The 16,721-nt window shown below is 41.3% G+C and overlaps 1 protein-coding gene across 2 annotated transcripts in view; it reads left to right on the plus strand.

The window, feature by feature from the left end:
- ankrd13b (ankyrin repeat domain 13B) overlaps window positions 1–16,721 on the plus strand; it is a 58,196-nt gene that overhangs the window by 24,266 nt on the left and 17,209 nt on the right. For both annotated transcript variants that reach the window (XM_050058945.1, XM_050058953.1), the window contains exons 6-8: window positions 1,124–1,364; window positions 6,628–6,694; window positions 13,057–13,138. In XM_050058945.1, coding sequence (XP_049914902.1) covers window positions 1,124–1,364; window positions 6,628–6,694; window positions 13,057–13,138 — 390 coding nt within the window. The remainder of the gene's footprint in view (window positions 1–1,123; window positions 1,365–6,627; window positions 6,695–13,056; window positions 13,139–16,721) is intronic.

A 16,721-nucleotide genomic window follows, 5' to 3' on the forward strand; every position in this document is an offset into this window, starting at 1 on the left:
TAATCAGACATTTTGGGACACTTAATTTCCTTGCCAAGTGATATGATAAGTGAAATGATAAGAGATAAGAAATGGTCCAGCATACGGTCCAGTCTTTATGCTGTGCTAAGCTAACCAGCTGCTGGCAGTAGCTTCCTGTACAGACATGAAAGTGGTTTCAATCTTCTCATCTAACTCCCAGCAAGAGAGTGAATTTGCATTTTCCCCCTATACATGAGGCCAAATTGTGCATTGGCTTGTAAATACATAGTAGGCATGTGTTTATGTCTTTCACCGGGCCTATTTATCCTCTTTTCTTCCTCCTCTGTGTTGTCAGGTTTTCCATTTACATTTTTATTCAGTCCACTGAAATAACTCTGCTTCCAGCACCAAAAATGTACATCTGTGATATCAAAGGTCTAATGTAGGTACTGAAGAATTATTTCTGATTTAGAGATATAATTTCTGATCTCTCCAGGAAAAAAACAAAGCATTTGTTCTCATCCATTGCCTGTCCACATTTCGTCCATTTTTACCTGTGCCCGTATATGTGAATTTATATAAATACATTATTTACCCGTTACACAACCTTTTTGCAACCCGACCTGCTGCAGGAGTCTGTCACAGTTATTATAGTAGTGTAATATTCTTGCAAACGAGCTGTGTTTTATGGAGCACATTCCTGTATTTATCATTTATGCGTGCTTCATTTGAAGTGAATGTGAGAAGGATCAGAGACTGGTGCAGGTGTGGCCATGCGTTTCAGAACAATCCTCTTCCACTTTCTCTTTGTAGCCTCACTGCACAGCTGTTTCCACTCAGTCGATTCTCCAATGGCTTCTCTCTGCATTATTTCACCCAGTTCTTTTATTTTTATCTTTCTTCCCCTCACCACTTTGGAAATAATCTTCTTCTTCCCCTGGACTATTCTTGAGGATCTGCTTGATGTTCTTCAATTTGTTCTTTCCACTGTCCATCTGTCATCATCATCATCAGTCATCATGTCTCTTGACCTTTCCTTCCTTATCCCTAATTGACATGTTTGTATTGTAGTACTTTCCCACTGTCAATTTCCTATCCTCCTCTGTAACTATAGCATTGCCCTCATTTTGCTCTTCCTGTTTGTCACCCTCTTGCCTCTCAGACTCCAGCGCAGAGGTGATGGAGGTCGACCATGACAGGCAGCTGGTGTTCTGCGAGACCTTGTGCGTCTCAACTCTCACAGCGCTCTCACCCGGCCGGGGTAATGGCGCTGCCTGCAGCAGCAACGCCGCCAGTTTGGGCCTTCTGGGTGCGATCCAGCCCAGCGACGAGCAGGTAGCAGCCAGGCTGTCTGCCCCCGTGGTGACCACTCAGCTGGACACCCGCAATATCGCCTTCGAGAGGTCAGAAGCAATACTAAGATACGCAGAATGTGAATATGAGGATGCTAGTCTCTTATAAACACAATCAGAGAGACAAACTATGATGTGTTCTTTAGATGTAAGAGGCACATACATATCCAAATACACAGCTGTTCCCGAATTTTGTGATTTGATGTGTCAATTTCTGATGCAGCTGTAGCAGAAAATCCAAAACATCAAGTAAAACATCCAGACTTCGTATAACATCCTTCAGAATCAAAGAAACAAGGGCCACTTTCTGGTCTCACCATTTTGCAGCCATGTTCAACAATCATACAGGAAGAATTCTTCCATAGAACAGGCACAATAATCATTTTCTCCACCAACAGTAGCCTCTGTACAACACGAAGCAATTCAGCCTCAGGACATGTTCTGCTCTGAGTGCCGGCTTTTCTTTCCCTCCTGAGTGGAAAAAAATCACTCTTTTGTTGTTGAATTTCTGTCACTCTTTCACTGTTGCTGTCTCCTACGCTACAACCCACAGCCGGGTGGAACAAGTTCAGGCACGTTCTCTGGTGGCTGTCAAAATGCATTTTACAAAATGTAGGAAAACACTAACAGAAGTGCAGCAGTAGTGGAGGAAGTGGATACAACAGAGGAGTTCATTGAACACAACACATAGCCTATTACTGATATAATCTACACCACAGCTGAGGGGAAAATTTCCTGCAATGAAAGTACATTAAATGGCTGAGTTAATTCTAAAAACCCTGCTGCAATTTCAAGTGAGACTGTGTAGCTTTTGAAAGAAAAAATAACACATTCTTCTTGTTACAAATGAAAAGTTGAATTCATAATCATTTCAGTGCAATTGCCAGCGAGAGGCACACTGAGCTTATGGTGGCTAATTTTTCTAAAGTGAGCAAATGTTCAGATAGATATTGCTGTGTAACTGACTTTACTCAGTTTGCTGCGTTTATGACACTTCCTTACTTCTGCCACTGTTACACTTGTAGCCCTAATTTTGAATTTACTATTTTTATTCTGTGATGGCACACATGGCCAGAGACCACTGAAGAAAGAAGAAAATAATCCTTTTACAATAACCCTTGCTCATTTACAGTAATAGAGACTAGCACAGTCCCTGACAAGTAAACAAATAAGATCAAGCTAAATCATTATCTTCCACATTAGCCACTGTTCAGCAAAAGTTACACTGGCTCACTTTAAGTAACTGCTTTTAAATCTAACCAACAATACTCCATTCTTGATCTGTCGTGTCTTTTGTGAACTCGAATGACTTAAAGGGATACTTTGCCAATTTTCAACCAGCTCTGCATTATAACAACGTTGGTAGTATGTGTAAATGAACGATGGTAAACTTCCCTACATCTTGCCGGCACTCAGATCTCCGTGCTCCTCGTACAGCTCAAATGTGCTGGATAACCGGGCAGATTTTTGCTGGCTCAAGGGCTGTTGCTCGAACAACAGATTGTACCTCCTCATTCTTTAATGCCCACCACCATGGACACAAAGTGTATAGAAGGGGATCGAGAAACTCCAATCAAATGGTAAAACTAGGCAGTGCTGATCAAATATAATCAAGATTATGTTACTGTAGTGCCCGTTTTTAGCCTAGATATCTTCAGAATCACATTTTAAGGCACAGTTTGGCTGTAATATGAGAATTTGTGAACAGGCAGTGGGTGCCAAATTGTTTCCTGCCTTGTAAAAACGGAGGCTTGAGATCAAATGGTAAAACTATGCAGTGCTGATCAATGATGAACCAAGATTCTGCCACCACGGTGCCTATTTCTTGCCTCAAATGTTTACAGAAACATAATTTTTAACTTAATTTTTAATTGTTATTTGAGATCATTTGCTACCAGCCAGCTGCCATTTTGTTTCCTGTTGAAAAATGGCCAGTGGGAGCATTTTTTGGTCTGGTGCGTTGCAGTGTACTCCAGCAGTTGTAGGTTTTCTACCTCTTAAAGCCCTTTCCTCTGTTCTCTCTGGTGATGTAGCACCAATTTTTTGGTATTTGCATCTTTCTACTGCATAGACAGCCATGTTTTGTGAAAAGAGCGTCTTTCCAGCAGTGAAATACTTGGCTAAATGTAAAAAAAAAAAAATGTGTCAGGAGTAAGTGTGATGTGGAGGTAGTGAGGCACAATTTAGCTTCAGGCTCAGGCCACTTCAGAAAAGCTTGACACTCCAGTGCAAGTACGATACACACAGAGATGGAGAGGCGTACAGCAGAAAAAAAAGATGAGGGCAAGACACAAGCTGACTTGGAGAAGAATGGAAAAGAGGGGTGGAAGAAAATTGGATGGGCAGGTGGCTTGTGTATAGTCAATTAAGGAGCTTTTTATTACGCCAAGGGTACAGTTTTACGGCTCACATAAAGCGACATAGACACAGAGATGAGGAGAAGTGGGGAGGAGGAGACAAAGGAGGGAGAAGTGGGCCACTCAGGGGCATAGAGGACAAAACTCATCTTATTCTGGTCAGCTGGTGGGATAAGACTGATGTGACAGTGAGAAAGGGAGAGGGATAACGGAACCAGGAAAGTTTTAGACAGAGAGGGCTAGAGGGGAGAAAATGGTAAAGAGAAGGATGAAAGGAGAGATAAGAAAGGATGGAGGAAGTGAGGAAAATGGATGAGGTGGGGGGAAAAGGGATGAGGCAGTGAGAGATGAGGGAAAATAAAACACATGCAGAGAGTAACAAGGAGAGGAAGATGAATGTGACACAAGACGGTGGGGGACAAAAGTACAATGCTGAAGCCAAAATAGGGGAGGTGATGGTTTTGGAGGCAGGAGGAGAAAAGGGAGAAAAATAGACTGCGGGGAGACACAATGACAGATAGGTGAATCATGGGAAGAGACGCAGAGACAGGAAGTGAATGTTAACAGGTAAAAAGCAAGAAGACAGAGAGGGGAGTGACAGAGAGAAGTGAGCCGGGAGAGGTGGGTAATCATCTCCCTGTCAGACTTGCACCTCGGTGTCACCTCTGTGCATTTTCCCTGGTCAGCACTCCTGTCTACATGCCAATAATCTATTTATGATGCTTTCGAGCAAACCACTTTGTCAAGCACCACCGACAGGACATCCACCTCTGAAGTTAATACGTCGTCACGCAGCCATGCACAAAAACTACAGCAGTGCAGTTTTGCTTTTTTAGGGCTAGGATAAGGAGTGCGAAGTTTACTGAGTGCCCAGTAATTGAGCTCAGATATAACTTCAACATTCAGCAGGGACATAAGTTTGTCTGACACTGGATGAAGCATAGCCAGCACTCGAGAGAGGTCTGGCTGAACCAAAGATGATTCCACACTAAGGGAAAACAAACAAACAAATAAAAAACACTCTGGGTTGTTTGTATTTCTTTCAGCCAATCACAATCGTAATGGGTAGTGCTAAGCCCAGAATGCAGTGACAGTGTCTTTGCACAATAACATTGGGAGGGAACTCGCTTTGGTGGAGAGGAAAGTGCTGGCATTAAAATGGCTAAATACCTGCAAAAGAAAACACCACATAGAACATTTGAACACGTTTTAGCATGTAGGTTGCCACAGAAGCTTTTTTTTCTTGTTTCATGCACAGCACGAAAACAAAGTGTGAAGATAGGTCTGGCTATTTGAGACTACTTTCACGTAGCAACAGGGATTTCGAAAACTTTGCAAGAAGAGTATTATCGTCCGAGATAGGTGGTCATTGACAGACTTTATGCCACAGTTTCATCCTGTAAGCCAGACTAGACATTGGATAAGGCTCCACGGCCATTCAACTGGCTCTATGAGGATGTTTTTCAGAGGACTGCCCATTGTTCCAACAGCCCAACATTCTCAGGCCCTGTCAGTCCAAAAAAATGTCCAATTGGACCAAAAGCCCATTTCTCTGACAGCCCATTATTCCAAAAACAAACGCCCATTGATCCGAAATCCTGTTTTACCAAAAATCCACACTTCTGCAGTTGGACAACCCAGTTGCCAGGAAAAATGTACACACTTGGATGTTTCTGTAAACCACAGATACAACATTTGTTAACAATGCTGTGGTAAATGTGTGGTTATGTTTAGACACAAAACCAACTTGGTTATGGTCTGGAAAAGCTCATGTTTTTGTTTAAACCACCTAAGTTTGGTGGCACAAAAGTAACTGGAAAAGCTGGGATTGGTCGCTGAAAAACATCCACAATCGGTAGCTCAAACGTCGCTGGGAAACATCTCGAAGAGCCGATAAAAACACCACAAGATAAGTGCAGGAAGTTTTTACTTTTTGAGAAAAAGGCTTGTTTTCTGGATAACAGGTTCCTGGAGAAATGGTCAGTCTGATGGACATTTTCTGGACTAATGGGGCATCAGAATTTAGGCCATTAGAACAAAGGCAGGCACCTACTTAAGCATGGCAGTACTTCTGCTAAATGCAGGTCATTTTCATCATGGTTGCCATTACTGTGACACCATTCTAACATTTGCTAATTAGCACAAAACACATACAGCTGAAGATGACAGGAATGCATATTAGTTTTGCAGGTATTTTGTCGTGCCATATCTAAGGCGGGAGCATTGAAGTGCAATGCTGACATAACGTCATATGGTGCTGTCAAGATGTGAACAGTGTTGCATCATGAAAGACTTTTGCGTCCACCCAGGTTGATCAGATGCTCATCCAAGAAGTCTCCTCTAGCAATGGGAACCGCCATTAACCAAAGTATTTGATACATTTAGAATTTTACATGATTTTGGTGCTAGATTAAATGTTTCACTGGCTGACTCCACCATCCCCAGAGCCACACCACTAGCATGGGTGAAAACTGTTCAAAACCTTTCTTTCAAAAATGTTACATAATTGAAATATCTTTGTAAAAAAAAATGCATGATATAATTTCAAAGATACCATAACCTCAAAAACATAAGGGCTTATGTGGGAAACTCATCCCTGAAAACTCACTTTTTCTGTGGTTTGGTCCTGGAGGAGTTCAGCGATTTGAATAGATCATGGAGATAGGATATGCCTCACTAACTTCTGGGCAGACTTCCTAATTGCACACTGAACTGTTGATCTTCACTGACGACAAACAAGGACAATGGCTGCAATGTTTTCAGGCGGCATATTATAGAGAAAACCCAGAGCCTGTGACTTGCAGTCAAATCTGTGTTTATGATTTCTTCTCAAGTATGTATCTGTAGATTGCTTGGGACAGGCAAATCATCTACACTGACTGTGATTGCAACTGTGTGTTGACTGGAAGTCGCGACCCCAGAGAACTGATGTAGGATGTGTTGAATCTCCCTTTCAGGAACAAGACGGGTATACTGGGCTGGAGGAGTGAGAAGACTGAGACGGTGAATGGATATGAAGCCAAGGTAGAGTGCAGGCTGCTCGGACAGCTCACTGATCCCTCACACTGTTCAGAGAAACCACTGCTGTCAGAGCTCAATTTTATTATACTTAACTCTCAAAGTTATTTTAAAACCTTCTGAGGACATAACCTTCTACATTTTTAAATAATGACAGATGGACCTCTGAAACCTGAATTCTTGGCCCCCTAAATTACGACAATCCCTCAGCACATAAAATACCAGATGGCCTATTAAATTAAGTTTAAAAAAACCCAACAAAACAAGTCTATCTATTGCGCAGACACATGCATTACCTTGACCCCATTTGTTTTCTTGACCCCCGGGAGGGATCGATGGGAGACAAGTGTCAGACACCCAGGACCATCTGTCACTAGTGGTTTAAAAGCACTTCAGACAGGCTCGACAGTAAAATACTGCTGCCTGAAAAGCATCTATTTTCTGCATCATTGATTTAGAGTTACAAACGTAAACAGACAACTCCTGTTGAGCTGCCCCTTTACTGGACGCTTTTTAGCACTCCCTTCCACTTGTCCGCCGTCCAGTGTAAACTCAGAATCAGCAGCCTGCTCAATTTTTAATCAGTATTTCTTTTTTGTGGTCACTAGTGAGGAATTCCAGTGTTCTGCTATGAACTGTAGTTTGAAGAAGTTGACCTGTAGGAAGCAGACCAGGAACAAGGGGTTTGATACGGGTTGTGCAAAAATACAAACAGCCTGTATGCTCTAATGTTTTCTGACATTTACATCTGCTCAATAAGTATCAAGAAAACAAGAGGCTGATATTAGTATTGCTCTGGGGTCCGTTTCACAAAGCAGGTTTAGTGAAAACTCTGAGTCTGTTAACCCTGAAATGAGGGAAACTCTGGGTTTTCCATTTCAGAAAGGGAGGTAACTTAAACCAGAGAAAGCGGAGTAACTGAAGCTCGGTGTCAGTTGCTATGGCAACTGACTCTGTGAACCTAACCTGGTCCGGAGCAGGTTTTCTTTTTTCTAGCTGTCTCCTCCCTCTTACGCCACACACACAGTGTGATTCATTCATTCATTCGTTTAGTGCTCTTACGCCACACACACAGTGTGATTCATTCATTCATTCGTTTAGTGTCGCGCAGGTTTCAGCGAGTTTGATCATCTGTCCTCAAGGTAAAGTCGGATCCTAAAGTATGTTCTAGTTCTACTTTTTTCGACCATGGCATGTCCGTTCTTGGAGGACCCTGTGGACGAAGAGGCAGTGTTACTGAGGAGGGAGTTACACATTCATCGGGAGATTATTCACAGGCCCAGAATTGACGTGTTATCATTTCCAGAACATTTTCTTTTTGAATGGTACCGTTTCACATCACAGTCCATCATTTATATCCATAACCTCATCCGTCGTGACATAACCAACGTCACCAACCGTGGACGTGCACTTTCATCTACCCAGATTCTTTGTGTTGCTCTTCGTTTTTTTTGCAAACGAGAGTTTTTTGTATAAAATCGGAGATGCAGAAAATATCAGTAAGGCCACTGTCTGCAGAGCCGTGAAAAAAGTGTCCCTAGCTCTGAAACGTCTATTAAACTCTTTTGTTGTTGTGTTCCCTGGACGTAAACCTGTGAGGGTCATCAAGGAGGAGTTCCACAGGATTGCAGGTGAATGATGTAGAAATCAGTTAAAATTTATGATTATAAATCATATTCAGTTAATGACATGGTGCTGCAACCTCAGACAGGGATTAGTCATTTTAATTTATTTTAGGATTTCCCGGTGTGATAGGGTGCATTGATGGAACCCACATTCCCATCATTGCTCCTTCACAAAATGAAGGAGACTATGTGAATATGAAGTCCATTCACAGCATTAATGTGCAGGTAGATTGACTGTCTCAAAATGTCAGACTGCATCACACTGCAAAAACTCAAAATCATACCAAGAATATGTGTCTTATTTCTAGTCAAAATGTCTCATTTCTAGTCAAAACAAATCACACCTAAAAGTAACTTGTTTTTAGACCATTTTCACTTGAAAAATAATGAGGTGGGATTGCATCTAAGTGAACTAAATTTTAGCTTTAACACCATTCCACCTGTTTGCATCTGTAGCCTAACATTATTGTGATTGCATAAATGTATAAAATAAATTTAAACTTAGGCTACGCATTGACTCGAGCAGTAATTTTCTCCCACGCCGACTCCCGTTCCTTCGCTGCTGCAGCCGTGTTACTCTTCTTCCTGAAAACAGCTTCAAATTCACTGTATGAGCGCATTAAAATATCCAACTCGAGAGGAGTAAAAAAAAATGCAGACCTTTTCTTGTAGCTTGTTGCCATGGTGAATCGTGGTATTGGGGCTCCATTGATGACGGCTTTTTAAAGTCGTGGTGCACGCGCTTAACTCAGAGTGAACAAACTCTGTGTTGATTGAACCAATTGAAATCACCTGTTCTGAAACCCGTAACCCAGACTTTCCCATCTCAGAGTTACTCAACTCAGAGTTCAGGGTTAGGCTCAGGGTTTGTTGAACCTCCTTTCTGAAACGGACCCCTGACCAGTGATTTTTTTGTTGTTGTTTGTTAATTTTTTTACTTTATTACTTTTTTGCCTCCATCTGTCTTTAACCCCAATGTTCCTTTTGGCATCCTAGAGACCCTGGATTCTCTTTACCATTGTTGCGCCACTTTCATACTTAATGAGTTTTACACATTTTGTAAGAGTTGTGTATAAACTGATGAACTGATGACATGTTATAGAAGTCCACTTCCGAAAATAATGAATGCAGGGATGAACACAAGAGGAACACAGACAAACCAACAAAGAACAAAGGGAAACACAGGTATATATACACAGAAAACTAATCACAAGAACGACACACAGCTGGATTAGGAGGACATGGGCAAAAGGAGGGGAATGGAGATTGGCTAATGACAAGGGTGTGGAGGGGAACACTAGGGATGGAGCAATCAAGACTGATACAGAACGGGTGTGAAGGGAAGGGAGGGACTAACGAGACAGGTGTGATAGAAAACAGGCGGGAAGACACACAAAGACAGGAAGTAAAACCAGACATGACACACGAGGAGAGAACCAATAAAACAGGAAGAATAACAAAGAAGAACACAAACAGAAAACTCCAAAGTGCACACTTCATATAAGTCCATGCCTCTCTACATGTTCATGTTGCTGTTTGCTTTTATGTTTTTTGTTAGATGTCACTGTTTTTGTGATGTGTTTCTGTCTTTATGTGCTGCAGAACAGGAACCTACTGTAAACCAGTTTTAACTGAGTCAGGCCTGATTAATTGTGACTGATCTTTATTATGTTACTTTTAATCTTTTCCTGTAAAAATAAAATGAAATGAAATGAAAGTCCATAGGATAACAGAATATAGACAAACCCAGGATCATGACAAAACTGCTTATAGTGAACGCAGTTACAGTGATCAGCTGCTTATATGAATCAAAAAGCTGCAGGCAGATTCTTTCCTATACAAATGCTGTTGAAATAATTTGCTTATAGTGTTCATTTTGGATGTTTTCAAACATGACAACATATCCTCCTGAGACATTTTTAATTTCTCCTAATTATATAGGAGACAACGCTAAGTCCCAATGTCCTCAAACAAGACGATAATTAAGCCCTAATGTCTTCTAACAAGTACTTCCTAATTAACAGCATCTTAGCTTGTTACTGTTGCTACAATTGGTCAAATGTGTTGCCTATTCAAACTACTAACATTATTAAACATAAATAAACAAGGTTCAACCATTAAATGTGATCAGGTTTTGGACCTTGTACATGGATTAGTGTTTTGTGCTCAGACTACCACCAGATGGCACCAAAAAGTGTCCACAAACAAGGACAACAGATCTAAGTTAAGTAGAATGAAGTATAAGGTCAAGTAAACCCCAAATGTGACGTCCTCATATGGGGACACAGGGTCTCAGGAGGTTATGAAAAAATAAAACTACAATAATTCTTTTTCTTTTCTTTTTTTTTAACTTTACTTTCATGATACATGCCTTGTGGAAACCGGTCTGCTTCCAGCTGGCTTGCTGAGGCTCGTGCTGCATACACATTGAAATCATGATGGGAAAAGAAAGTCATTTTCTCTCGATGATAAACTTAGTCCCCTCAAAGCTTATGGCTGCAGGCTGCTAGTGATGGAGACGGAAAATGTTTGCACCTGTGGTTAAAGCCGCCTTCATGTAGTAGACTGATAAGTCATGTAATGCCCTCGTAATTAAAAAGCTGCACTGTATTTTGAAACAGTCAATAAAATTCAGTAAATAGCAAAGCTGTCTGCATCATTACAACTGGTTTTATTTTCACCAATTGTGGCTGTAACTACCACAGAAGCCGAATTGAATATTTTAATAATTAATAATAATAATTAATTTATTTGATATAGCACCTTTCACAGAAACAAAATTCACATAGTGCTTCACAAAGTACAATGACACAATCAAATCATAAAACATGCAAATCAATAACAAAGGCAATATAACAATTAAAACAAAGCAACAAAAAGAAAGTAAAACATAGAGCAAATACAGGCTACTGAGGACCCAAAAAGAAATGCACCAGGGAACAAGCACCTGACAATTTAGGGTGAATTTCAAAGACCATTTTGAAAAGATGGGTCTCCAGTTGTTATTTAAAACCTAATGGAAGAGAGATCCATAGAGTTGTAGCCACGACTTCAAAGGCACAATCACCTTTTGTTTTGAGTCTGAAGCAGGGGACAGTCAGTAGGTACTGCTCTGAAGACCTTAGGGACCTTCTGACAATATATGGATGGATCACTGATGTATACAGGCACCTGACTGTCGAGGGCTCTGTTCGTGAGAATGAGTATCTTGAAATGAATCCTGAACCTGATGGGACGCCAGTGTAAAGAAACTAAAATGGAAGTGATGTGGGTTGACCTGCTGGACCTGCTTAACAGCCAGCAGCATTCTGGATTATTTGGTTCAGAGAAGCTTTACTCAGGCAGGTAAAAGAGAGATACAGTAGTCCAGTCAGGAGGACACAAAAGCATGGATAATAATCTCTAGCTCAGGTCGAGACACCACAGACCTGAGCTTTGCAATATTTCTCAGCTAAATAAAACAAGTCCAAGTCAATGATTTAACATGATGATCAAAAAGGCATGGCCTGATCAAAAATGACACCAAGATTCCTAAAATCTGTCCATACAGCTAATAAAAGGGACCCAATACTCTGGGCAACCTTTGAAGACTTACTATCTGAAGCAATTATCAGAACCTCCATCTTGTCTCTGTTTAATTGTAAGTTGTTGACAACCAGTTCTAGGATTTTGCCAGGTGGTTATAAGTCTGTGGACAAATTGTATCACTTCAATAGTGTCACAGCCATGCAAGATGCAGACATGAAACTTTGCAGTTGTGTAGTTGAGATCAGAATGAAGGCTGAGTTCGAAGATGTTGTAGTCCGACCAAGGGGGCTGGAAATAGGGGCCCCGATTTCCCCAACCTTTTAAGGTGCAGATCGCTGTAGTAATCCTGTCGCAAGATGGTCTCTAGTTACTTTATTTTCAATTCATAAATTTACAAGTGTCATATCATAATCTGAATGAGAAATAAAGTTGGATTAGATATAATAATCATCCTCTTGTAGTTGATTTAACCTAGACATAATCACTGTTATGGGGTGTCAGAGACCCCCGCTGTAAAACATGGTTCAATACAATGTATTTCCTTCTGGTCCATATCTTTGATTGTTGTCGACACTACTGAAATGAAATGAAATGAAATGAAATGAAAATGAAATGAAATGAAATGAAATTTTCGTGTCTGGCTGCAGCCCGTCCCTCATGGGATTATTCAGATACATTTTAAACAAAACATTTTCCAGTGCCATCACGCCAACATAAAATAGTAAACATGACATATACGCAAGCTGCAAGTAAAGATCAATAAAAATAAATAAAACAAAATAAAATAAAAAGGACAATCTTTTGTTATACTACTACTACTACTACTACTACTACTACTACTACTACTTGTTATACAACAATGCAGCTCCCAGATCCCAATAAATCTATTTGGAGTCTAGGGATTAAGACTTCTCTGGGGTCTAATTGACCAAAGGTTCATCAATATGTAGGATAACATGTTGCACATTTCCTCGTCTGCGAATGCCTTTTCGGCAAACAAGGAAAATACTATATTTGTCCACAGAGAGTCCATATTTACATTTCGGTGCAATAACAATGCTTCATGCTCATTTCTGTGTTTTGTTACATTCACCAAACCTGTAAACCCAGTTTGTGGCATAACATATTGTTTATTTGGCAGTAGGGTCCCAAACATCAAGGAAGTGAAGCCGGTGTCAACAGAGCACAAGAGTTAATGGTCTCCTCCTCTCTCAGGTGTACGCAGCATCCAATGTGGAGCTGATCACCAGGACCAGAACTGACCATCTGTCAGACCAGAACAAGAACAAGACAAAAGGTAACTCACTTTATCTTGTCAGCCATACTTCAGTGCCTCAGACACCGTCACCTCTCAGGCAGTCAAGGTGTTCTTTATCTCCAGGTGCGTCACAGCTGCAGCAGCTGAATTTCTCCATTATCCTCTCTGTAACCCTCAGCCCAAGCACCACGCCATGTCTGATAAAAGAGTCACTGATGATGAGTAATCCCTCTCACCTGAGCTCGATGAGATCACTCTGTGACTCCGGCTAACAGCCTGTAACGTTTGCTCGGCGGCTCGTTTTCTGGTTCAGATCGTAAATCAAACTGGATTAGCAGGCGTCCCTCTGCAGACTGTCGCTGTCAGCAAGGATCAACCATCACATGCTCCTCAGAGAGCTCCACTCTCCCAGGTCACAATCCCCATCTGTACTAATATGAGGGGGGGAGTATTCTTGGGAGCACTACACTAGACTTCTGAATGAGTGACTCACTCCATTTGCCTTTCTCTTGTGCTACTTATCATTTTGTCAGCATTGTAAAAAAAACTTTTGGGCATCAGAAGAGAAACACATATACTGTATCTTGAGTCAAGCAGCAGCTGCAGACAGATCAGTGGGCCGAAGGTCAAAATGTGGTCTTATAAATCACACCACGACACGACACCACTGTCATTAACACTAATTGACGGACCTCTGCATTGCTTTTAGCGCTCATTCAGTTTCTGGTTAGTGAGGACAACCACAGCATCGGCTCTGTCACAAAGTACAAGCCACACACTAACAAGCTGGTCATGTTTTCTTTGCTGCTCACATCGCTCTCATTTCTAAATGAGCAGCAGCTGCTGGTATTCCCATGGCACTCTAAAAACAAAGGGTTCCTTCTTTGTGTGATAAATCTTATGTTCTCAGTCAGCTCTTTACTATGAGTGATTGTATCCTACACAAACTCATTATTCTCTGTAACATTTGGAACAGCTTATTTCACACTGGAGACTTGTGGATTTGTGTTTTCCTCTCTGCTTTTCCACTTCTGTTGAAGTGGACAGGGCTCAGGTGATGTCACATACCCATCAGGGCGTAGCAACACGTGCATGAAAATGTAATGACAGTTTGTGGGTTGTTTAGTCACTGTCAATCATTTTGGGTTAAATCCCACCTACATCATCCGAACGAAGCACATTGGCTGAATCTTTGAGAGATTCTCAAAACTAGTCCCTAAGACTTTTTTTTACTTTCATCGATGTTTATTTAGTCATTAATTCTGAAAGTTGTAGAGAAATACATGAGAATACATTTTTAATGGGGAAATTTTAAGTCCCCCTCTATTAAAAAATGTGTTTTACTTGTTGGTACTTCACTTAGAGCTTCACTGTGCAGAATGATTTTCTACAGAAAGCTTCACATTCATCTGCTAAAGAGGAAAAGTTCCCTCCCACCAAATGTCAACTGGGATAGGCTCCAGCCCCTCCGCAACCCCTAACAGGATAAGCAGTTACAGAAAATGAAATGAATCAGACAGAATTGTCAAATAGTGACACTTTGTTTCCATCTTCAGTCTGACATTTCCACCACCTTGACCAATTTCCATGGAAAAGATTGGTTTTCCCTGACCAATCACGGCCTAAACAACCGTCGTATTGGCCTAAATTTAACATCATTCTAGGTCCATGCTAATGTGTATAACAGCATACCTGTTTAGTTTGGGATTTAAAAGTGGAAACGATGTCAGGTGTATTTGAGAATACATGACTAGAACAGCCTTGATAGCAGCATTTATTGTCTACAGCACTAGCCATTATTTCTGTATTGGCTCCAGTGCACCACTTGACAACCTCTCAGTCCAGCCTGTGGTGCTGATTGGCTACCTAAGCCTACTGTGGTAGTCATTAGTCATTTTCTATTTTAACCGAGATACCGCTGTTTCACGTCACGATTGCCAGACAAATCAACCTAAATTCGGACGGAGTGGCCGGATTCAAAGGTCTGGACCAAAGAAAGGAACGTTTCAGCATTATTACTTTAAATATCTGTGCATGTGAGCAGGATTTTGTTTGGAAATTAATCGTGGTCTTACTTGTGCAATTTACAGTTAAAGTGTGATGTGGAAACTCCCATGATGTGTGAAATCTCCAGTGCACTCACACTGAGGAGTGGGAGACATGTTGTGATTTTTTGAGAGGACTGATACTTGCATATTCAGATTCTAGATGTTTAAATGACGAAAAGGGTGTAGATGCAGGTTTAAGAATCTTTAACATGGTAACTTTTGGGGGCGAAAAACCATATCAGACACAAATTATTATTCCAAGCAGTATCTCTATATGTCTCAAAACATGCCTTGAGGTGGTCTTTAAAATCCAAAGAAGACAGGTTGACACCCCCCAAAATGCTATCTTTCTTCCAAGACCCTACTCTCACTTCTCTGGCTGCTGCAGTCTGAAGTTCCCTACAGGCTCTTCAAAGCACTTGTCAACCTTTATCACATAGGTGTTTGCTTGTTTAACAAACTTCCTGTTTTAATGCATTCACAGTATAATAATAACAGTAACTTACACATGATGCACATGTGTGTATATGTGCATACCCTATATAATACTATGTATTCTCAGGTGGAGTGGAGGACATTCATATTGCTGCTTGAAGTGGAAACAGACAACTTTTCAAACCCTAGTACCAACAACACAGGACACATTGCATTGTGTTTTCCATAGCTGTTTCAGTTGTTCCACTAGCTGCCATTTCTGCGACAGGGAATTGTAACTGCAAGGAACTTCCACTGATTTTTTTCACAGTAATTAGTAGCTAGTTACTAAAATGTTGAGGCAGGGGGTACCGGCTGTAGCTCTGGTTGAGGGTGAGAGGCTGTCAGCATATAGTATGTTGGGCACAGGGAAACGGAGATCTGTGTGGGCACATGAGACCCTAAAAAAAGAGGGTGGATCAGAGGGAGTACCACCAGTTAGTCCAGGAGCTTTGCTTCCATGATGGCCGTTTCCAGGCATATTTTAGGATGACTCGGGGACAGTTTGACAACCTGCTGTCTATCGTGGGGTTGTAGAATTCTTGGTATCCAGCAACCGCTACCGCCAGTTTCTCCTCGATTGGGGTGCTTTTACACTATGAGTGGAAGCTTTTTCAACTTGAGGGGTTCAGATCGCTCTGGCAAAAATGGCAGGTGCCTAGAGCACAGAAACACAAAGCACGTCGCAATGCAAAAACTGCAAGCAAAAGCTCCATTCTCATTAATAACAATTACAAAAAGCCGCCTCCAGCTGCTAAGACGCATTCTGTGTGACTGGGCCCTAGGGCAGGTTATGCCTTCACCATCCTAGGGAAACAGAAGCACTATCCTGGCCCTGTTTTGGTTGCACACCAACCACACCCCTTTGTGCTGTAAATCGAAATCTTCATTTTCCTTGGCGATCGTACCCAGTGGCAGACAAGATTTCATAGCGAATATTAGGCTTATTGGGAACCAGTCAGACGCTGATGGTGTCATTAATCTGCTGCCATTACATTGTGCAATCAGTGTTTACTTCAAAATGATGACTTAAAAGGAAAAAATAACTTGGCTATTTACCTCACTTCAATTCAGTTCAGTGCATTGTGGTTTTGTTCATT

Source organism: Epinephelus moara, chromosome 2 (assembly GCF_006386435.1).
Source record: "Epinephelus moara isolate mb chromosome 2, YSFRI_EMoa_1.0, whole genome shotgun sequence".
Lineage (NCBI taxonomy): Eukaryota > Metazoa > Chordata > Actinopteri > Perciformes > Serranidae > Epinephelus > Epinephelus moara.